The sequence below is a fragment of the Lucilia sericata genome, unplaced genomic scaffold (assembly GCF_015586225.1).
Source record: "Lucilia sericata isolate MDLA Ls3-8-SP2 unplaced genomic scaffold, ASM1558622v1 Contig001245F_arrow, whole genome shotgun sequence".
In the NCBI taxonomy this organism is placed as follows: Eukaryota; Metazoa; Arthropoda; class Insecta; order Diptera; family Calliphoridae; genus Lucilia; species Lucilia sericata.
Window position 1 is genome coordinate 54,089 of NW_023995201.1, and position 23,618 is coordinate 77,706.

The 23,618-nt window shown below is 32.5% G+C and overlaps 5 protein-coding genes across 5 annotated transcripts; 2 read left to right on the top strand and 3 right to left on the bottom strand.

The window, feature by feature from the left end:
* Window positions 1–2,587: 2,587 nt before the first annotated feature.
* LOC119610609 (membrane-bound alkaline phosphatase) lies at window positions 2,588–4,364 on the bottom strand. The gene is made up of 2 exons (XM_037965902.1): window positions 3,120–4,364; window positions 2,588–3,061 (listed from the first exon to the last, which is right to left on the bottom strand). Exons 1-2 carry the CDS (start codon window positions 4,326–4,328, stop codon window positions 2,726–2,728), a joined length of 1,545 nt encoding a protein of 514 aa, XP_037821830.1. The 5' UTR covers window positions 4,329–4,364; the 3' UTR covers window positions 2,588–2,725.
* Window positions 4,365–5,053: 689 nt separating this feature from the next.
* LOC119610608 (membrane-bound alkaline phosphatase) lies at window positions 5,054–6,844 on the top strand. Its single transcript, XM_037965901.1, has one exon. It carries the CDS (start codon window positions 5,137–5,139, stop codon window positions 6,706–6,708), a length of 1,572 nt encoding a protein of 523 aa, XP_037821829.1. The 5' UTR covers window positions 5,054–5,136; the 3' UTR covers window positions 6,709–6,844.
* Window positions 6,845–7,245: 401 nt separating this feature from the next.
* LOC119610614 (collagen alpha-1(XXVI) chain-like) lies at window positions 7,246–7,888 on the bottom strand. Its single transcript, XM_037965907.1, has 2 exons — window positions 7,801–7,888; window positions 7,246–7,735 (listed from the first exon to the last, which is right to left on the bottom strand). The coding sequence occupies exons 1-2, from the start codon at window positions 7,832–7,834 to the stop codon at window positions 7,290–7,292; spliced, it is 480 nt and encodes a 159-aa protein (XP_037821835.1). The 5' UTR covers window positions 7,835–7,888; the 3' UTR covers window positions 7,246–7,289.
* A 1,973-nt stretch (window positions 7,889–9,861) lies between these two features.
* On the bottom strand, window positions 9,862–10,467 carry LOC119610607 (collagen alpha-2(I) chain-like). Its single transcript, XM_037965900.1, has 2 exons — window positions 10,390–10,467; window positions 9,862–10,313 (listed from the first exon to the last, which is right to left on the bottom strand). The coding sequence occupies exons 1-2, from the start codon at window positions 10,421–10,423 to the stop codon at window positions 9,862–9,864; spliced, it is 486 nt and encodes a 161-aa protein (XP_037821828.1). The 5' UTR covers window positions 10,424–10,467.
* A 1,630-nt stretch (window positions 10,468–12,097) lies between these two features.
* Window positions 12,098–13,263, top strand: LOC119610611 (collagen alpha-2(I) chain-like). The gene is made up of 2 exons (XM_037965903.1): window positions 12,098–12,176; window positions 12,248–13,263. The coding sequence occupies exons 1-2, from the start codon at window positions 12,143–12,145 to the stop codon at window positions 13,249–13,251; spliced, it is 1,038 nt and encodes a 345-aa protein (XP_037821831.1). The 5' UTR covers window positions 12,098–12,142; the 3' UTR covers window positions 13,252–13,263.
* Window positions 13,264–23,618: the final 10,355 nt, after the last annotated feature.

Below are 23,618 nucleotides of genomic sequence, written 5' to 3' on the forward strand. Positions count from 1 at the left end.
ATCATTCTTCTTAAAACACCAAGCAAAGATTTGTATGATGTTGAATTAGTGCCTATTTAAAAGGCTAGATTAAGTCTAACTAGCTTTAATACTAGTTCTTAATCAGACAAGTTAGAGGTTCAATCGGATATCATTATGGAGTCGAACTAGAGCATTGTCAAAGGTTCTCTAAAAAGTAACCAGAGCTTTAAGTTCTTTATTAAGTCTAGTTAGAGCTCAAGTCAAGATCCTTGTGGTGTCTAATTATAGCTTCGATGGAAAACTACTCTTAGATTCTCATCTTAGCATCCATCCTGGACATTCTGCATACATTTAGTTTAGTTCTTAGGAGACTCATACCCCATTTAAGACATTTAATCACTCATACTTAGCTGGTGCCATTCCCTTACTCACCTCAAGCTCACATCATTTTCCCACATGCATATGAAAAAGAGATAAAGTTTTTTTTTTTGTTATTATCACTGTAACGTGAAAAATTTTTGACAAGGGTTTTGTGTAACGAACAGACAATTCAAAAAAAAAAAACTCAAACACACAACAAACAAACGAATTGAAATGGATGAATGTATGTATGTGATAGAGAAGGAGTAGATTTTCCACAATCCTTAATAATTTCACTAGTGAATAGTGTGAAAAGGGTAGTTTCGATTTCCTTTACAATTTGTTGCTGTTGTAGTAATTTCAATATGTTGTTGTTGTTATTACAAAAAAACATTGTAGCCAACAAAACCACATACGTACACACAATCACTCACACTTAAACATTGATATAAAATTTACTCCCAATATACTTCTATACACGCATACATACATGTGTTACTGAACATTTTGAACATTTTGTGATGGAAGATAAATTAAATTTTGTGGTTTGATTCTCTCTCGGTAAATGGGCAATCAATGGTTTGATTCATTCATTTCATTTGCTACTTTTGCCAACAATTTCCTAGACACACTGACTCACTCATTCATTCACTCACTTACTTATTCATTCATATCAGTAGAGACATTGGAACGAAATCAAGGAAATAAGTTTTTGAAAATTAACTGTTGTTATGTGGTATATTTCATATATTGTAGTAGGTTCGTTGAATTTACTCTATCTCCTTCCCCCAGAGTCAATCTATAAATTTCCTGATCTTTTTTTGTTTGGTTGTTGTAAATGTATTTAAACATAAAATTAAATGTTTATTGTTGTTGTTACTGTTACGGTTGTGTGGTTATGGTATCGTATAGTTGTTGTACTAAAATAGTACCTTATTTCAGGGTCAACAATTTTAATGGGATTTATAGTCATAGTTTATTTATATTAAACTCGTTAGAAATAATGTTTAATATAGTTTGAATGGATGGATGGCTTTTAAGATGTGTGTGTGTTATTGTTTTTGAAAATTTATGAAGAAGATTAAAGAACATGGCATATATAGGATTTTATATAAGAAGATTTAATTGTGAAGTCTTATAAAGTCCTAGTTTAATTTCAAATGTTAAAAGATAACCCTATATCATAAATGTTTACAATTCCCTCATTCCATCAAGTGTAAATTTTCATAACATTGCTTTGTACTTGATTTCAATCCGTTTTCAGTTCCATTTAGCAGACGATCTTCAATAGCTTCGCTTTACAGGATGTTAAATAATTCTCGTTTAGCTTGTGAACCTTTTACAACTTTGATCGTGACTCTTCTTCTTACTTCAGTCTGTCTTAACATAATTCCAGTTTAACTTCGACTGTGGATCATATGCATAAACTACATAATCCTAATTCACATTCGATAGATGATCGTATACATTCGAAATCTTGCCTTGAATCTTTATGTTCCAGTTTAGCTTCAAACGATGATCTTGAATGATATATAACATAAGTTTAGCTTTGATCGAGTACATAATACAGCTTCAATCTTATTTAATGCTAGTTTAGCTTCGATCGATGATCGCACACATTCACAATTTAGGAGAGGTTTTTCTTCCAGCTCCGCTTTTATCGAGGAACTAATATAGTCGCTGTTTAGTTTTGATTGTAGACTTTATATAATCCCAATTAAACTTTGCTCAAAGATCTTTCATAGTTTCTATCTTGCAAATTTTCTAATCTCAGTTTTGCTACCATCGATAGCTATCATTGATAATTTCGATCTTGAATCTTTAAGATCAAACTTTAGTTTCAATGTTGAACATTTAATAAACCTACTTTAGCTTTGTGTTGTTGCAAAGTAGTGTTTTTAAGTAGACATCAATATATAATACCAATAAATATATCCACCACTCTTTAGCTACTGCCCTAAGGCTTTACAACTGGCATCAATATTGACTTCTAGTTTTTTTTCTTTTTCTTATCACATCTAACACTTCAAAGAAATAAACCAAACTAACACAAAATACTTGACACCATTGACATTTGACCAGATCTAAAATAAACAAATATACACAAGACTTTTTTTCCCTCCCCATCTTCACCAACAATCTTTAAAACTCTTCGAAAAGTTGCTTGCTTTTAACCACACAGACTATATCTTCTTGCCTTGGCTTTCTACAGCAAACACAATTGTCTAACAAAATAACCACAGGTAAAAATCAAACACACTTCAAGTTTTTGGTAAACACTTGTATAGTTTTATTAAAACTTAACACAGACATGGTAAACTCTTAGTACTATTGTTTATTATTGCTAATATTTACATAGGATTTCATGTACACTTAAAGAATTTGTGTAGAGGAAAAAAAAACTTTACAATTTATCCTCAGCAAAAGGACCAATATTGGCAATATGAGCCATTAAAGCGGGTATATTGCTTTGCTCATAGTTGCCTGTAAAGTAGTGCTCATAGGGACCGGAAGCAAAAACACCCACATCATCGGCTCCATGAGTCTCAGAGTCTAAAGGTACTGTGGCCATATAACGATAAGAGGGATTTTGTAAATCAGCATCAGATAAATCACGACGCCCTTTTTTGGAAGAGTAAGTTTTGGAATAGCCGGGACCATTGGCATACGATAAAATGGTATAGGGCAAGCCATCGTCAGCGTTTGTAGGAGCTAAACCAAATATGTTTTGACGGCGATTCTTTAAGAAAAGAAAATTATGAAAAGCTTTAGCTAGGAATCCCTTCTCAATAACTTACCGGATAACCATTAATGGTCATGGTGTGAGCATGATCTGAGGTCACCACTATTAGAGTATCTTCTTCACTAGTTAAATTACGCGCCAATTCTATAGCTCTGGCAAATTCAGCAGTATCCTCTAAAGACTTATGAGCTCTAGAGGCATGATGGGCCATATCGATCTTAGCTCCTTCCACAAATAAGAAATAGCCCTTGTCATTTTTACTTAATAATTTAATGGCCGCTTCGGTCATGGTTGTTAAAGAGGGATCAGCATTTTCTAAGTGCTCTCTCTTCAAATCGCCATGGTAAGGACAGTGTGAGGCACTGAATAAGCCCAACAAATAATCGGTTTTACTCATATCTACCATTTCCAAACCCTTCTTCGACCACACATATTTAGCTGTTTTATTTTCTTGTTTTTTCTCTTGCAACCATTCCTCAATCAAATCTCTTTTATCGGTTCTATAGCCTGGGGAGCCTTCTTCATCATTCACTGATTTATCACGGAAATTTTGACGGCCACCACCCAATACTACATGCAATTCTTTGCCCACAGGCCATTCTACCAATTGGCGTGCTATGTCCACATTAACATCATCACTGCAACCATCTTTTCTGATAGCTTCATTGTATTCCCAACCACGATTGGCGGTATGAGCATAAACACCAGCTGGAGAGGCATGCGTTACTCTTGCTGTGGTTACCAAACCGGCCCATTTTCCTGCATCTTGAGCCCATTTAGCTAAACTTTCGGTATGGGTACTGGTATCGTTGGCCTTGAAGCAATCATATTTGGGTACTTGGGCATTAACACCTATGGTGCCATAATTAGCCTTAACACCATTCAAATAAGCAGTAGCTGTAGAAGCTGAATCGGGAGTCCTTTTATTAACTGCATAGGTACGTGATAACCCCACATAGGGGAACTTTTCAAACGACACCTGTTTATTGCTGTCGCCCAAAAAGTCCCGAGTAGCGGTGACAGTATGCACTGACATGCCATCACCCAAAAACAAAATAATGTTTTTGGCTTTATTAGTATTGAGATTGTTAAGTTTTTGCAATTTGTGTGCCAATATATTTTGTGCCTTATTCATCCAAAATTCGGTGGTTTGTTCTTCACCTAATGGTTCAAAACTGCGCAGACGGGGAAAATTTGGATGTTGTCCTTTATCATGGGCTAAGGCCAAAGCCCAGAGTAAAGACAATAGAATAAAGAACCTCATTTTATTTGAGAGGAACTGACCGCAATGTAGCGATTTTGAGACAATACTGGCAAGCGATTTGTTATATTTATTAAATTTATACTTTTATTTGAAATCTTATCACATGAAGTAATAGCTACTGATTTCTATGCTTATCATCTTATCAGCGAGATAATTATTAAAATGAAAATTTTCAATAGTTTACAAAAAAATGTGGGGATTTTTGAAATAATAGTTGTGCTGAAAACAGGGGCGCGACATGTAGTTTCAGTTCTTCTGTTCAATCATGGATTCCAATAACTTCAGTTCAGCAGCAATCGTGGATCTTTTTAGCAACAGTTTAGCTTTAATCGATAATGATTTCTGCTCCATGATTATGTTTTTTTACTATTAAACATGTTTCTTATGACGGTAGCTCCAGTAAAGCTTCGATCGTCGTTCTTGTATAGTCCCAGCAAGACCGCAATCGTGGCTTTGAATGGAATTTGATAGTCTATTTTCATTCGTCCTTAATACAACTACATTAACTATGCCTTTGAGACAATGAAAAATTGTTTCTCTTTTAGACCCCTTTCTTAAGTCCCCTATTGGATCGCATCTGTCTTTCTTGTTAAGTACTTTTTTTTACCAATAATTTAAAACACTGACGCTAATACCATGTCACAGTTCTTATCGCCGTTTAAGTGACAGCCACTAAAAGACAGCCGTTAAAAAACAACGTCTAACATTACTTAAAGCTACTTGAATTTGAAAAAATTATTATAGTCTTAAATAAATTTTCTAACGAAACGGTTGCTGGTTGCTCGCTAGCCAACTAACTAGTATCAACATGGCTACAATCAAAACTATTTTAACATTAACACTTTTAATGACCCTAATGGGTACATTACATGGCCACTCCGACGAAGAAATGGACGAAGAACTTATGCATCCTAGCTTTAAGGAAGAAAAGCACGCTAGAATCCGCTTAGTGGCTCGTGAAGGAGAAGATACTAATGAGTTTTGGCTAAATATGGGTAAAGATTTTGTGCGTCAACAGAAAAAGCAGCAACAAAATACCAATGTAGCTAAAAATATTATAATGTTTTTGGGTGATGGTATGGGTTTGACCACCCTGGTAGCAGCCAGAAATTATATTAATGCTGAACACACCAAACTATCGTTTGAAGAGTTTCCCTACACTGGATTATCCAAAACCTATTCGGTAGATAAAATCGTACCCGATTCGGCCACAACTTCTACGGCTTATTTGTGTGGTGTTAAGGCTAATTATGGTACCATCGGTGTTAATGCTGCCATTCCCAGAGATGATTGTCAAGCCATGAAAAACTCCAGTAATCATGTTTTCTCCATAGCCAAATGGGCCATGGATGAGGGTAAATCGGCTGGTTTTGTTACTACCACACGTGTTACTCATGCTTCCCCATCTGGTGTTTATGCTCATACTGCCGATCGTGATTGGGAAAGTAATGCTGATATAGAAGCAGTTTGTGGTGCAGATCATGGTTTGGATGATATAGCCCAGCAGTTGATATATGGCGAAGTAGGTTCTAAACTTAAAGTAATGATGGGTGGTGGAAAAAGTGCTTTTGTAGATAAATCCCTCTATAGTAATGGTTGGCGTACCGATGGCCGTAATTTACTAGAGGAATATCAAAAACAATCACCTAAATATAAATTGGTAGAAACCAAAGAACAATTGGAGACATTGGATTTAACACAAACTGAACGTTTATTGGGTGTGTTTAATGATGATCATTTGGATTATCACTTGGAGGCTGTAGCTAATCCCGAAAATACCCAACCTACTTTAGAAGAAATGACTAAGAAGGCCATAGAGTTTATGCAACAGCAAGAAGATAATGGTTATTTCTTATTTATTGAAGGAGGCAGAATCGATATGGGTCACCATGATACCAAGGCCCGTTTGGCTTTAGATGAAACTAAGGAATTTTCTCAAGCTATTGCTTTGGCTCGTCAAATGACTAGTGAGGAAGATACTTTGATTGTGGTGACTGCAGATCATTCGCACACTTTTAGTGTGGCTGGTTATCAAGATCGTGGTTCGGATATTTTCAGTTTCGTTAAAAATGCTGATGATCAATTACCCTATGAACCTTTGAGTTATGCCAATGGTGAAGGTTATTATCAACATTTCGATGTTAAAAATAGTAAACGTGTTAATCCTGAGGAAGTTATAAAAGGTGAACCTAATGATGTCTTCCCAGCCACAGTGCCTTTAGACTCTGAGACTCATGGTGGTGAGGATGTGGGTGTTTTTGCCTCGGGTCCCTGGTCTCATTTGTTTACAGGTGTGTATGAACAGAATGCCATACCTCATATGATGGCCTATGCTGCCTGTGTTGGTGAGGGTCTAAAGGCTTGTGATATCGTAGGATGAAATTAAGGGTTCTAAATAATGACCACTTAAGATTAAAAGCTAAAATCTTTCAACGTATTTTTAAGTGAATTTTGAAGTATTAAGATAAGAAAAAATTGTAAATAAATAATCAAAAATTTATGTGTACTACAGATAAGAGTATTTGTTTAAATTTCTATCAAAGGTGGTGGGGTAGGTTATTTGTTGGTTTAAAAAGTTTGAGATTAAGTTATTAATGAAATTGTTAAGTATTAAAGAAATTTTCTTATTGGAATTAATTAAGTTTTAAAGTAGTATTTCAAGTGTTTTGGATTAAAGGTTCAAATCGAGGAATATTTTCAAGATAATACGTTTTTCAAAGTTTGCCTCATACGTCATAAAAATTTACTAAATAGCGAAACTATAGCCAAAAACAGTTAGTTAGGAAACTTATCATTATGGCGTTATAAATGCACTTACTAATCTACTATAAACAACTGATACCTTAAGAAAAAATAAGTGAGACGCTAAACATAATATGTATTTACTATTTCATTCAAAAAAGCACAACAGTTTCAAATCATTAAAATATAAAACAAATTTTTATTAACCTTCATTTTTTATTAAATCAATACATTATCGCCATCTCCATAATCTCTTAACTTATCCGTGCTCTTAAGATGTTCCACAAGTTCCAGCAAGTCTGCTGTTGGTTGTATTTTATCGACGGGTATCAATTTACGTTCCTTTGTCAACATATACAATCTATTCGGTTCGTAAGAACGTGCGCTACGTTTTGCACGATTAGGACAAGGCGTACAACTTCCAGCAGGACCTCTGGGACCAGCATGACCTGGGAAACCTCTACCTATACCTCTTTTGCCTTTTGGTCCAGGTTCACCTTTATGGCCTTGGGGACCAGTGGGTCCTTGTGGACCCCGTACGCCTTTATTACCCGTAGTGCCGGTATCACCTCTGGGTCCCGTATTTCCTTTAGGACCGGTTGGTCCTACAGGGCCAGGCTCGCAATAGCAGGTTTTCAATACAGCCTGAGCATAACAGCTCAAACCTAGTGGGAAATTAAGAAAAATACAATACTATCCCAACCTTCGATTCTTAACACAACAAACTTACCTAAAAATACAAAAATTACATAAAATAGTTTCATTTTCAGAAACTACTTAGATGTTTTCTCTTTAAACTCTTATAGTAAACTAATTTTCAAACTAAGTTAAAACTAGATATTTATACCTATATCTTCATATACTATTAACAAACTCGACTAACGGTTATTGTTAAGATGATTTCTATGTTAACAATGGAAAAACAGAATGATTCTATAGAAATAAATATGTAAATTAGTTTTAGTTAAATGCACTTCTGATTGTTTTTATATCTCAGATTTTCACTTAGATTTTTCTTTTATAAATAGACAGTTTTATTGAATTTTATTTATGACATCTTAAAATTCAAATACTTTTGTAACACAAGCAGTTGTCATAAATGTAGATTAACTTTTCATTTGTGTTTGGAGTTTATAAGAATTTTTATGGAGAATTTCCTGTTTAGTTTTAAGGGGCACACAGTGAATAAGAATAAATAGAGAGTTATCTGTTTTACAGTTAATAACATTTATTTTACAATATTATACTAAATAATTTCATATTTTATTTACAAACTCGATTTGGAGATTAATTACTTTCAACTTATTATTTATGGAACATTTCTAATTCTTAAGCAGATAGCTTGTTCTAAAAGAGATCACATGATGGTGAGCATCTGGGTAGTAGATTTCTCAACATATTGTAGCATTGAACTTGAAGAACTTGTGATTTCTACAGAATTTTAACTATAGTTAGATAAAGTTAAAATGTTTCAAACATGCATAGGATAAATAGCAAAACTTGGGTTATGATCGCGAAAAGATCCAAGATGTTTGATCGTTTATGATTATTAAAGAAAGATGTTTAATATGTTAATGTAACAGATCAGAAGATATAACATCTTAAATAGAAGTCAACGTTCTTTTGAAAAGATAAAGCTATTTATGTATATCTCGGAGTTAATCAAAAGAAATTAAAATCACACGAGTTCAACTCCTACAGTTCAGAAAAGTTTTACTTCTGAATGAGGATCATGATGAAAAAGATCAAAAGATTCTTGTAGCGTTCTCAAAGCCAAAAATAAGACATTTGCAATACTGAGCTAAAAATATTTCGGTTCTGGTATGCTTATCTATAAGACGTGTCTGTATAACATCTTAAATAGAAGTCAACGTTCATTTGAAAAGATAAAGCTATTTATGTATATCTCGAAGTTAATCAAAGGACTAATACGACCATTTGTACGATAAATAGTATTTACTCTAATATCAATGGGGTTTGCAGCAATTATTGCATTCCGCAGTTAGAAGTTTCTGTTAAAAACAGTAATCTGATCTGATTTTATATAACAACCAATTTTGTAATAAAAATAACATTAATATTAAATATATTTAATTTTCTTCCTTAGGACCTACACTCAGGGGATGACTCCTAGTCATGCACTGCATTGTAATGAAAATAGGAAAAAAGGTTAGGGTAGAGAAGATATAGGTATTCGATTCCAATTTGCTGACATCGCAAGTGACAAACCTCTGGTGAAAGTTTATTCCACATATAGACAGTACAGTTTATTCCACATACGAACAGAATAGTGGAACACACCCAACATTGCAAGGGTGCTTCAGAGAATCAATAGAGTTGGATACCCTACTCTCACCGATAAGTACATTTGCACCCTCTTGTACGCGGTCGAGTAGCTCCAATACAGACTTTAAAGCACCGGTCCCCTACATGGGTGATGTATTCCGTTTTTGGTCGAAAATAAGTGGTATAAACAGTAAGAAGATCAGATGGAGTGAAGTATTACTTACACACTTGTATGCTTTTTGACACTTGAAAATGTATTCAGTCCAGCGGAACTTTTGATTCCCTAATATTTACAATACATAATAAAACAATATAGAGAATTTAGAAGACTGTCCAATCATTAAAGTGAGACATTACCTAGAACAGACAACTTTTCAACTGAATAAAAAAAACTACCATCCCCACAATTCACCTGAAATAACCGCAAATAAAAAGTAAATCCTTTATATTTTTTATTAAATATTTTTATTATTTATTTATAATTTCTAAACAGCCTTTTTTAGTTTCAAAAATCATCCTCATCTACGAAATTTTTTAAATTCTCAGCCTTTATCATTTCCATAATGGCACGCAAAGCCGGTGTTGGTTGTAGTTTCCGTATCGGCTGCATTTCACCTTCTTTTGTGACTTTATATATAGTATGAGGTTCAAAAGAATCAATGCTACGTCCAACAAATGATCTGGGATTGGGTAAACATTCTGGTGGACAAGGTGTATCGGGACCAGGAGGGCCACGAGGACCTTTAGGACCTCTATTACCACCATCAGCACCTCGAGCACCTTTACTGCCGGTGAAACCTTTAGGTCCAGTTGGACCCGCAGGACCTGTATCACCACGATTACCCTGACTGCCTTTATAGCCTTTCGGTCCTTGATCTCCGTTGGGACCTTGATCACCAGGAGGTCCTGGTTCACATATGCAATTTTTCATCATAGCCTGAGCATAATAACTCAAACCTGAAATTGGGAAAATAAAATTAAACTAATTTATTGTAGTAAGATTTAAAATTTTATTTGAAAATTAAGAACTTACCTAAGAAAATTAAGAAACCATATAAGATTTTCATTTCTTTAAACTATAAATGCATGTATGTTGACTCTTTGAGTTACGTTAGGCATTTGAACTGTAAACAATTTTCGTAGATAGTTTTTATAAGCACTTTGGTAAAGATATCTCAATGTTTTGGTATAGATTTTCATTCTAAAGAAAAGTGTTACTTTTCTATTCTTTATGCTACCAATAAATATGTTAATTAGATTTGATCTTTTTAATTCTATCAAAATGCAGTTGAGAATAGAATGCACACACTAATATAAGACGACAGACATTTTATTATATTTAAATTTATGACATATTTAAATACAAATGATTTTATGGAATGAAAAGATATGTAAAGCTGTATCAATGAAATAATGCAGCTTTGGGAAATTGAGATTAATGTGAAGTTAAACTATTTTAGAAGATTATATAATGTAAATACTTTTACATATTAAATGGGAGGTGATACATGATTTACTTGACTTAACTGTTTTGTACATGAAAACTAGGTTAGAACATTTGAAAGATTCTTGAAAAGTACCGTTTGATAGAATTATACATATGTAAACTTTGACCGTATTAGATCTAACGGTATTTCCTTTTGTTCTCATAACGGAAGCATAGCGGTTGATGCATAATAAAATTATTTTGTATTTTAAAACTGTTGTGATTACTACTAAAACTACAACGGACGGGAATTATCGAGAGATTCTAGGGCCTATTGGAGTCCTAAGACCAACCATGATTGATGAAGATCCTCATTCTGCCCACAAAGAAAAATATTGATGTTCTAGTGCGAACGCTACTTCAAAAACGTAATCTCGGTTGTCATCCATTTCATAGTATGAACAGCAATGCGTAAATGGGAAATAGGTCCCCTTGGACTTAACTGAAAATGGGCAGTTAAGTGTAAAATCTATATATATTAAGAGCTGCGGAGTTTTGAAGGCGCATATTGCTAAGCAGTAGGTAATGCCGTGGACTCTTTATGTCCGATTACTGACCATGCTTGACCATGAAATGGACGATAACTTACTATTAAATTAGGTACCCTTGGTCTTAACTGAAAATGAGCATGGATCTGTAGATCCTAACGAGTGAAGTGAAGGTAGGCGATTTACCAGAGTTCACGTGAAATACGAAAAGCTCCACACCCGAAAACCAAATGCGAACAAACCTAAGGCACCAACATCTACCGAAAGGCCTGAACTATATGTGCTGTGAACAAACATCTAATGTTCTACCTTGATTAACGACATAGTCACGCAAACTCTGACTAAATCCAATGGAACAAACATCCCTCTAAAGCACGGAATCAGCTAAACTAATCCTGATGTCGATCTTTAGAACTTCCAAAATACTAGTTTTCATTCAATAATTTTCCAATCAGTACAAAATCTTAATTCAAACATAACAATCTTTACAGTTTTATCAAAGTTAATGTGTTAAGAAGAATTAAAAGATAATTTTTCAAAATTATGCTAATAACTAACAACAACAATAAAGCTTAAGAAAAATAAATACAAAATAAAAGCAGCAGGCATAAACTAGATTTAATTGATCGTGCTGCATCTTAGTATTCTTTACAACTTTGTGTTGTAAATAACCATAAAACACACTGAAAAGAGTATAGTTCTAACGGCATAAATTGACCCGTAACAAAAATAAACATTTTAAAATTCTTATAAATAGTTTGACTAACATACAAACAAGATTAGTTTGTTCATGACTGTATAGAGCAGCAGAAATGAAATTTTTCTTACTAGCAACAGCTCTGTTGGGTAGGTTTCAAATAAATTTCAAATCCGAAAAACGTATATATTAAAAATTGTTCTCTTTTCTTTACAATCAGGAGCTCTTATACACACTTGTTCGGCGGGCAGTACAAATTGTGGTTGCTTGCCGGGACGTGAAGGTGATGTTGGTCCTAAAGGTAATACCGGCAGAAAAGGCGATACAGGACAAAAGGGTGAACCGGGTTTTAGAGGTGATCAAGGTCCTACAGGTCCTAGAGGACCCAAAGGTAATCGGGGCGGTGCTGGTGAAGCTGGGCGAGATGCTCCTATACCCGGTATACCCCCAACCTTTGGAGAATCTGGTGAAGCTGGTCCTCCAGGCAAATGTCTTTGCGTTGTTAGACGTTTGCGAGATCCTGTCATAGCTGGCGAGTTCTTTTTGACCGACGAAGATGGTGAACCTAATTTTATAGGTGACGATTTCGATGAAGAAGAAATACATCGCATGTTTGAACATGAAGAGCATAACCAAGAGCAGACTACACCACCAACACAAACTTTTAGAGTTGAATCTACACAACCCAATAATGGTCTATTTTTGATGGGACCTAATGGAGTTTTAGTACCAGTTACAGATGCTAATGCTTATGAATTGTTTGCAGCCGCTGGTAATGCTGCCGCTGCTACAACGTCTACCACCACAACAAGGCGTACCACAACTACACGTCGTCCTTACCATTCTGGTCATAATAGTATTTATATTTTAGGACCTAAAGGTTCTTTGATACCAATAGATGCTTTAGGTTTTAAAAAGCCATTTATGCATGGTCACGGCCATGGACACGGTCATGGTCATGGCCATCCCCAATATGTTATGTACAATCCTCGTCCTGGTCATTATCATGATCATAATCACAATCATACCAGCAATAATAATGGCAATTATCATTATCATGGTAAACCTAGCAGCAGTTATAACAAATGGTTAAGAGGCATTTTCATGGGAGAAGATTATTCGGATATGGAAGATGATAATTTCGAAAATGACGATATGGTCCCAGTTGCCGTACCAGCTGCTGAAATATTTCAAGCCGAAGTATTGGAGGAAGTAACGGAATAAAAGTTAATGTAAAACTAAGAATAAAAACTTAATATTTTAAAATTTTCCAAAGTGTTGTTATTTAAAAAGATGCATAGAAAAAATTTAATCAGGAAAAAACATTAACCAGTTAATCAACTATTTCCAATGAATTCCTCTTTACCGAATTAGTGAAACTTTGAAATTAATTTCGTAATTAGAAAAATCAAATTTTAAGAGAAATATTTCTATGTTGTTGCAATGAAAGTCTGTAACTTTACAAAACTTTGTCATGTATAGCAGTGAAGGGTATGAAAGTAATTTTTAAGTGTATAAAGTGCATTCAATTGGGTTGTAAATATACATGCACGTACCAATAGAAACAGCAGTTTGAAACTAATTAGGAACTTTTAGGAATCTAAGTTAAAAAGTTACATATTGAAGACAATTTCAAAGCTTTTAAAAGGCAAAAAAAGAAACTTTAATATTTGTTTATTAAAACGTTTGATGTTAATTTTTGAGCATCATTACAAATTACTACTAATTACTTGTCATCAACTGTTAGTGTATGTGACTTTCTAAGTGTTTGCGTAAATAAATTGTTATGATTGAATTTTAGTTCAATTTTTGCCAAAAAAATTCGATTTGTGTAAATGTCAGGCTGATGATTGCTGCTGATGACGATGATGATGCTGACAACAACAGTAAAAACATCAACATCATATAAAACTTGTATAAAAAAGTCTACAATGATGCTGATAATGATGAGAAGTGATGATACCGAGTACATGAGATGATTGCAAAATGTTGCTTAAACAAATTATTTGCGACATTTTTGTTAGAGTTTGTATGTTTAAGGGGGTGTGCTAAATAAATGATTTTAAAGTATGAGTAATTTTAATAATATGATTATGGTGAAAGTGTTTTTGATTTTATTTAATAGATTTTTTATTTCTTCTTAAGTTAGTGCAATAAAGCAGACGTTTGTACTTAAAATAGGTAAAATATCTGCAGTTAGTTAACACGAATTTCATAAGCACTTCACTAGAAACAAAAGTAGATTAATATGAAATACAAAATTTCTACCGATTCACGCAGATCATTCAAGCTTATCCATGAATATTAGAAATGTTAGCTTGTGTTGAAGCCGGGTCCACACAAAACCTATAAATTGCTAATCAATTGAATTTCCAATTGTTTCCATCTTGATCTTCCACCGAACACTTCACTACAGATTTTGTATTCGTAGCCTTTCCTTGATGATCGTAATGACCTAAACAATCATATCTCTTTCCTACAGTCTTTAATTAATAGGAATAGGTTTTCCTATATTGATGCTTGAGTCCACACAAAAATTATAAATTCCAGTTAAATTTTTTTACACAATATTAAAGATTTTAGCAAAAACTTCAATACTGATTTAATATTCGAAGCAGATTCTTCCACTATTGACATAATCGATTATCTTTCTGTAGATCCCCGGGGTCATATTACCTTGATGATGAACGAAATCCCATTTTGATGTGATTGCACTCCCGAGAAAAAGATGGGTGCTAACAGTACCTTTAGTCTGACGGGACTATAAACTGGTGATGATCAAATGTATCCTTTCCTTGGAATGATTTGACATGGGGTCGAACCAGAGATCCACATAATCTGGTACCATGGGAACCGGTAGCCCGCAGAGCAAAGTTCCGGTCTTTGTCTTGTCTCGGTTATTGGAGGAGTCCCTTCGGGGTGCACGTGATGTCTGTGGTTTAAACTCAAATTCGAGGGAAGTCTTTTAACCGTCATTCGGTTAAAAGACTGATGCACGGTAAAGTCTATAATTCGCGAAAAGTTTTGAGTCAACAGATACCCCACAGAGGAGTGACTGTGGGACCTTTAGTCTGAGGGGACTATAAACTGGTGATGATCAAATGTATCTTTTCCTTGGAATGATTTGACATGGGGTCGAACCAGAGATCCAGATAATCTGGTACCATGGGAACCGGTAGCCCGCAGAGCAAAGTTCCGGTCTTTGTCTTGTCTCGGTTATTGGAGGAGTCCCTTCGGGGTGCACGTGGTGTCTGTGGTTTTAAACTCAAATTCGAGGGAAGTATTTTAACCGCCATTCGGTTAAAAGACTGATGAACGGTAAAGTCTATAATTCGGGAAAAGTTTTGAGTAAACTGGTGATGATCAAATGTATCTTTCCTTGGAATGATTTGACATGGGGTCGAACCAGAGATCCGCATAATCTGGTACCATGGGAACCGGTAGCCCGCAGAACAAAGTTCCGGTCTTTGTCTTGTCTCGGTTATTGGAGGACTCCCTTCGGGGTGCACGTGGTGTCTGTGGTTTAAACTCAAATTCGAGGAAGTATTTTAACCGCCATTCGGTTAAAAGATTGATGAACGGTAAGTCTATAATTCGGGAGAAGTTTTGAGTAAACAGATACCCCACAGAGGAGTGACTGTGGAACTAAGCGTAGAAAATGAGTTGGTGTTAAGTGTATATGATACAGAATGAATGTAGTGGTATAAGGAAACTTGCCCGTTCGTATACCTAGAGTGAATGTGTTATCTATGAGTGCGTCGAATGCATGAGAAGATGGATGGTGATGGATGAAAAATATTTTATACAGGTGATACCATTGTACTTTCCTTGTCCAGGTATGTTCAGGATTTACTCTGTTCATACCAGATTTAACACATCTGTGAGTATGAACAAAATCCTCGGCATTCAAAGATTTCGGCTAAAACCTCAATACAGATTTAGTAATCGAAGCATTTGTCTTTGATCCTAACGGTCAAAATTGCTTTCAAATTATCTGTATCCACAATATGTTCACAAAGACATTAAAACTTTCAAAGATTTCAGGCAAAACTTCCATATTGATTTCGTATTTCAAGGTCTTTCTTCGATGATGGTAACAACAAAGACGATGAGGTCACTTTATCAATTGAATGATGAGGTGGAAAGTCCTCCATCATTTAACTATCGAAATAATAACATGATAAAAATGTCTATTTTAATTTTGTTTATTTTTAATGCAAATCATTATCATTGCCATATGTATCTAAACGTTACGTTTCAAACAACAAACTCAATCTTATCACTTTTAATGTAGTCTCCTAAAAACCACTTCAAGTAGTCTTTTATATAATTTTTTTCCTTTTTTTTTAATTTCTTGTGTAGACATTAATTTAAAATGACACAAATTTATTTTGCCTTAAATACCTTTAAATAGAAAACAAAACACTTTAGAATAGACACAAGCCTCATACCCCTCACTCATATGAATGTAATAACGAGAAGTTATATGTTAAAATGCTTTTGCAATTTTCTATAATAGTTTTCATTTCTATTTATCTCTATGTCCTTTGCCATTATTTGCATTTCATCCTTATAATTTTCCCTAGTTTTGTTGTTATTTTTTTTTTTTTGTGTTGTAAGCTTTCTCCCACCACTATTCAGCTCTAAAGTTATCATGAATATAAATTCAAAAAATAAATACACACATACTAAATTGTTGTTAGGCTTAAATAAATATTACAGTGTCTTACATCTACTGATAAAGAAAGAAATCCTTTCATGTACTACTAACACATACCAATGCACAATGCTAACAAGAAATAGTTTTTATTTAACAAAAATAAAAACTCACAAAAAGTAGAAGAAAAAACAAATGGAAAGAAATAATTTGAAATGTTTTCTTTCGTAAACATTTTACTAGTTTAGTATTTAATGAAAGTTGACAGCTTAGAGTTTAGTTTTAAAAAAGTATATTATTGCTGTTGATTATGTTGAATGGCAGGCAGCAGCTGTTAGCTGCAGCCGTCATTAAACATTAGTTAAAAATCCAGCGGCTGCAATAGTGGCAGCATCATCAATGCTGGCTGCTGCAAAAACTGGGTTACTATTTGCCATTATGGGCCTGCAGTTAAGGTTCGGAAGTGAAAATGTTGGTAAATATTACACAAATATGATTTTGCAATTGAAAGTAAAAGAAAAAAATATGACAACAAAACATAAGAACAAATTGGAAAACTTTAGTTTTGATTTTCACTTGTAGTACTAGTACGAAACAAAGAAGTAAAGAAATAGGGAATAAAAGAAGAAGTACAAAAAATCATTAAAGTCATGTGAAAGTTTGTTAGAGTTAAACAATGCATAATAGTTTTGTTTCTTTACAAATAAAAGTTGTCTATAACTTAAGGATATGACAGGACTTCTTGCTTTCTTATAATTAATGGAAAAAAACTATTTTATTTTGTGTTACAAATTGTGGTTTAGATTAACAGGTAAGATTTGCACAAAAAAAAAACTTCAATAAAGAAAAAGTTATAGAAGGCTATTATTGTGATTAAAAATGTGTCAGCAATTTGCAGCAATAAAATGTACAAAATTTAGTATCAATAAAGAAAATAATAAAATTTTATAATTACTTTTATTTTCCAGGGAAATATATATTTATATAAGAAATTTAATAACGGTTTTGCTAATTTGAAATTAGCTAAATTCTCCATCAAAAATTGTTTATTTTTTTATGAAAAACCTAGAGTAGGTTATAGTTTCTTAGATGGTAGTCACACTGCAAACAGAAGCCTTATCTGTGATCACATAAACTTTCACTCAAAACCTAAAATATTGATTGAATTTCAAAAAGAAGGCTGATCAGAGAGTACCTTGATTTTCCAAACATCTACATATTTTTATATGAGAACTTTAAATCTACTTTAGTTCCTTAAATGGTGGTGCAATTTGAAAAAGAGGCTTTCCAATCAATTTTTATATAAAAATCCTAAAATTGGCTCTATTTGCTTAAATAGTCTTCCAATTGCAAAAAGCAGGCTGATCAATGATCTATTATAGTTCCTTAAATATAGTCTAGTCTATAGTCTAGTCTATAGTCTAGTCTATAGTCTAGTCTATAGTCTAGTCTATAGTCTAGTCTATAGTCTAGTCTATAGTCTAGTCTATAGTCTAGTCTATAGTCTAGTCTATAGTCTAGTCTATAGTCTAGTCTATAGTCTAGTCTATAGTCTAGTCTATAGTCTAGTCTATAGTCTAGTCTATAGTCTAGTCTATAGTCTAGTCTATAGTCTAGTCTATAGTCTAGTCTATTAGTCTAGTCTATAGTCTAGTCTATTAGTCTAGTCTATAGTCTTAGTCTATAGTCTAGTCTAGTCTAGTCTATAGTCTAGTCTATAGTCTAGTCTATATAGTCTAGTAGTCTAGTCTATAGTCTAGTCTATAGTCTAGTCTATAGTCTAGTCTATAGTCTAGTCTATAGTCTAGTCTATAGTCTAGTCTATAGTCTAGTCTATAGTCTAGTCTATAGTCTAGTCTATAGTCTAGTCTATAGTCTGTCTATAGTCTAGTCTATAGTCTAGCTCTATAGTCTAGTCTATGTCTAGTCTATAGTCTAGTCTATAGTCTAGTCTATAGTCTAGTCTATAGTCTAGTCTATAGTCTAGTCTATAGTCTAGTCTATCGTCTAGTCTATAGTCTAGTCTATAGTCTAGTCTATAGTCTAGTCTATAGTCTAGTCTATAGTCTAGTCTATAGTCTAGTCTATAGTCTAGTCTATGTTAGTCTATAGTCTATAGTCTAGTCTATAGTCTAGTCTATAGTCTAGTCTATAGTCTAGTCTATAGTCTAGTCTATAGTCTAGTCTATAGTCTAGTCTATAGTCTAGTCTATAGTCTAGTCTATAGTCTAGTCTATAGTCTAGTCTATAGTCTAGTCTATAGTCTAGTCTATAGTCTAGTCTATAGTCTAGTCTATAGTCTAGTCTATAGTATAGTCTATAGTCTAGTCTATAGTCTAGTCTATAGTCTAGTCTATAGTCTAGTCTATAGTCTAGTCTATAGTCTAGTCTATAGTCTAGTCTATAGTCTAGTCTATAGTCTAGTCTATAGTCTAGTCTATAGTCTAGTCTATAGTCTAGTCTATAGTCTAGTCTATAGTCTAGTCTATAGTCTAGTCTATAGTCTAGTCTATAGTCTAGTCTATAGCTAGTCTATAGTCTAGTCTATAGTGTAGTCTATAGTCTAGTCTATAGTCTAGTCTATAGTCTAGTCTATAGTCTAGGTCTATAGTCTAGTCTATAGTCTAGTCTATAGTCTAGTCTATAGTCTAGTCTATAGTCTAGTCTATAGTCTAGTCTATAGTCTAGTCTATAGTCTAGTCTATAGTCTAGTCTATAGTCTAGTCTATAGTCTAGTCTATAGTCTAGTCTATAATCTAGTCTATAGTCTAGTCTATAGTCTAGTCTATAATCTAGTCTATAGTCTAGTCTATAGTCTAGTCTATAGTCTAGTCTATAGTCTAGTCTATAGTCTAGTCTATAGTCTAGTCTATAGTCTAGTCTATAGTCTAGTCTATAGTCTATAGTAGTCTATAGTCTAGTCTATAGTATATTCTATAGTCTATTCTATAGTCTAGTCTATAGTCTAGTCTATAGTCTAGTCTAGTCTAGTCTATAGTCTAGTCTATAGTCTAGTCTATAGTCTAGTCTATAGTCTAGTCTATAGTCTAGTATATAGTCTAGTCTATAGTCTAGTCTATAATCTAGTCGATAGTCTAGTCTATAGTCTAGTCTATAGTCTAGTCTATAGTCTAGTCTATAGTCTAGTCTATAGTCTAGTCTATAGTCTAGTCTATAGTCTAGTCTATAGTCTAGTCTATAGTCTATTCTATAGTCTAGTCTATAGTCTAGTCTATAGTCTAGTCTTTAGTCTAGTCTATAGTCTAGTCTATAGTCTAGTCTATAGTCTACTCTATAGTCTAGTCTTTAGTCTAGCCTATAGTCTAGTCTATAGTCTAGCCTATAGTCTAGTCTATAGTCTAGTCTATAGTCTAGTCTATAGTCTAGTCTATAGTCTAGTCTATAGTCTAGTCTATAGTCTAGTCTATAGTCTAGTCTATAGTCTAGTCTATAGTCTAGTCTATAGTCTAGTCTATAGTCTAGTCTATAGTCTAGTCTATAGTCTAGTCTATAGTCTAGTCTATAGTCTAGTCTATAGTCTAGTCTATAGTCTAGTCTATAGTCTAGTCTATAGTCTAGTCTATAGTCTAGTCTATAGTCTAGTCTATAGTCTAGTCTATAGTCTAGTCTATAGTCTAGTTCTGTCTATAGTCTAGTCTATAGTCTAGTCTATAGTCTGTCTATAGGTCTAGTCTATAGTCTAGTCTATTAGTCTATAGTCTATAGTTTAGTCTATAGTCTAGTCTATAGTCTAGTCTATAGTCTAGTATACAGTCTAGTCTATAGTCTAGTCTATAGTCTAGTCTAAAAATGAAAAAATATAAGAAATTAATGTTCTTAAGCAGTAGTTTAATATATATATTTTTTTCAAATAAAATAGTTGAAGATTCCTGAAGATTATATCCAGTGTTGGCGACATATGATGAAAATAAATACAAATTTAACAAAACTGACCTCGACTTGATTAATAATTTGATTTAAAAGGAAGTTCGAATAAAATATAAAAATTTAAAAATAAGAATCTTTAGCTCAATAAGGTAAATATTATAAATTGCACTTACCTTGCTCAATCAGTCAATTAAGAAGTTTAATAACGTCAATTCTGCTTTTCGGTAGTTGCTGTCTTTTCCCTTAAACTCGAATCTGCTTACATTTGTTTACATTTTTTAGATTTTAACTGGTTATTTACGGCTTTTGTGACATTATTTATGCCTTTTTGACACTTTTTACACTTATATGACATTATTTATATCAAATTTTAATTTTTACTCATTTTATTGATTATTTAGCCGCTTTTTGACATTTTTTACATTAAATTTTACGTGCCATTTTTTATGTATTATTTACATTCAGATTTATTTGAATTGATTAATTTTTTTCTCATTTTATTGATTATTTATCCGATTTACGACATTATTTACATTAAATTTTTATCGCCATTCGATTTTTACCATTTTGTATTATGAATTATTTACATTCAGATTTATTTTAATTGATTTTAATTTTATAAATTTTACTTTAATTTTTCCCATTTACACATTTTTTACTTATTTATTGATTATTTACCCGATTTATGACATTATTTACATTACAATTTAATTGCCATTCGATTTTTACCTTTTTTATATATTATTTACATTCACATTTATTTCAATGATTTTAATATCAATTATTTTCTTTTGATTTTTCTCATTTACACATTTTTTTACTAACTTTATAGATTTTCAACACTTTTATGACATTTTTTACATTAAATTTGACTTGGCTTTCGATTTTTACTTTTTTTTATGAATTATTTACACTCGCATTTATTTGCATTGATTTTAATTTCACAAATTTTCTTTTAATTTTTCTCATTTATACATTTTTTACTAATTTTATTGATTATTTACCCGATTTATGACATTATTTACATTAAATTTTACTTGTCATTCGATTTTTACCATTTTGTATGAATTATTTACATTCACATTTATTTTAATTGATTTTAATATAATGAATTTTCTTTTAATTTTTCTCATTTATATTTTTACTCATTTTATTGATTATTTACCCGATTTATAACATTATTTACATTAAATTTTACTCGCCATTCGATTTTTATCATTATCTATACATTATTTACCTTACATTTTATTTAACATGTTATTTTACTTAACAGTTCTTGTCAGAATGCAAAAAGATCTCTTATTTTAACAGAATTATTCTTTTATTTACATTTACTGTTAACGATAACAGTAGAAACTGTAACAATAACATGAGAGAAGAAGTTGTTATTGTTTTGTTTTTGCTTTTTTATTTAACACCCTATCAATGTTGTTGTTTTTGCTGTCAGCTAACAAACTTTGGGACTTTAAGGACAGAGCAATCACAAGATAGTTTTTACTTTTTTATGTAATTTTGTTGCAGTTTTAGGTATTATTTTACTTTTATTTCATGATTTTGTTAATAAATACAAATTTTTTAACAATTTACTTTAATTTGTAAGGATTTTATTGAATTATGTGAATCGTAATAGAAGGCGGCTGCTAGTTGGCCCCAAAGATTGCCGACTTTGTTTGCACCCTCATAAACACTTTATTTACTTAGATTTTTGTTTAAATTGAAAGAATATTATTTACTTTTTTGATTTATTATAAAATATATTTAATTAGTTTAATATTTAGTTAATAAGTAACAAATTCCTTGACCAACTGTTGCACTTGCAGCCACACACCACGAATTTTAATGAAAAACTAAATTTTGCAAAGTAAACAAAAGTATTGCCAGATGTAAAGTTAACAGAGACTAATAATAACGATCCCTAAAGTATGCATAACAAAATATTAAACAATATCTATATCTTTCTAACACTCTAAGCAAAAACAATAACACAAAAACAAAACTCTGCAAAACATTAAGGCAACAGAGAGAATGATTAAAAATTTTAAAAATTTTTGTTAAAATTTTACTATAAAACTAACAATTCACATGTTAAATGATTGTATTATTGTTAACATTAATCTTTTATTTTTTTCTAATACGTATTAATTATATTACTTTCTTTTACCAATAAGGAATCTCCTGGCAAGGCCCCCACTAATTGGCCAAGGAATTTGTTAGACTTTATACACTTTTAATAACACTTTAATTTATTTCATTTTTATATTCTACTGTTAAAAATGACTTGTTTTATGGATTTATTAAAAAATGTTGTTATATAAATTTATATTTTATTAACGATTTCTTTAAAATTACTCGACCGATTGCCACTTACTACTTAACGCCACGAAATTTAATTAGAAACTAACTTCTGTGTAAGGGATAAATAAAGGAAATGTCATTTGATTTGACAGCTAATTAGTTAAGCCCTAAAGTAGGCTTTAAAGAAAATTGAAGGTTTGTTAAAAACAGTTCTGCTGTTTTAATGTCCAGTCTATAGTATAGTCTATTGTCTAATCCATTATCCAGTCTTTTGTGTAGTCTATAGTATAGTATACTTATAGTCTAGTCCATGGTCTAGTCAATAGTCTAAAATATATAGTATATAGTTAATAATTAACAAATTACTTTACCAACTGCCACGCATTTTAATGAAAAACAAAATTTTGAGAAGTAAACAAAAGTATTGCCAGATGTAAAGTTAACAGAGACTAATAATAAAGATCCCTAAAGTATGCCTAACAAAATATTCAACAATGTCTCTAGCGCTCAACAACAATACAAAAACAAGACGCTGCCAACATGAATGCAGCAGAGAAAATGATTAAAAATTTTAACAAATTTTTGTGAAATTTTACTTTGAAACTAACAAATAACATGTTAAATGATGGCATTATTATTAAGTTATTACATATTTTTTCTAATACGTATTAATTATGTTACTTTCTTTTACCACTAAAGAATCTCTTGACAAGGCCCCCACTAGTTGGCCAAGAAATTTGTTAGACTTTAT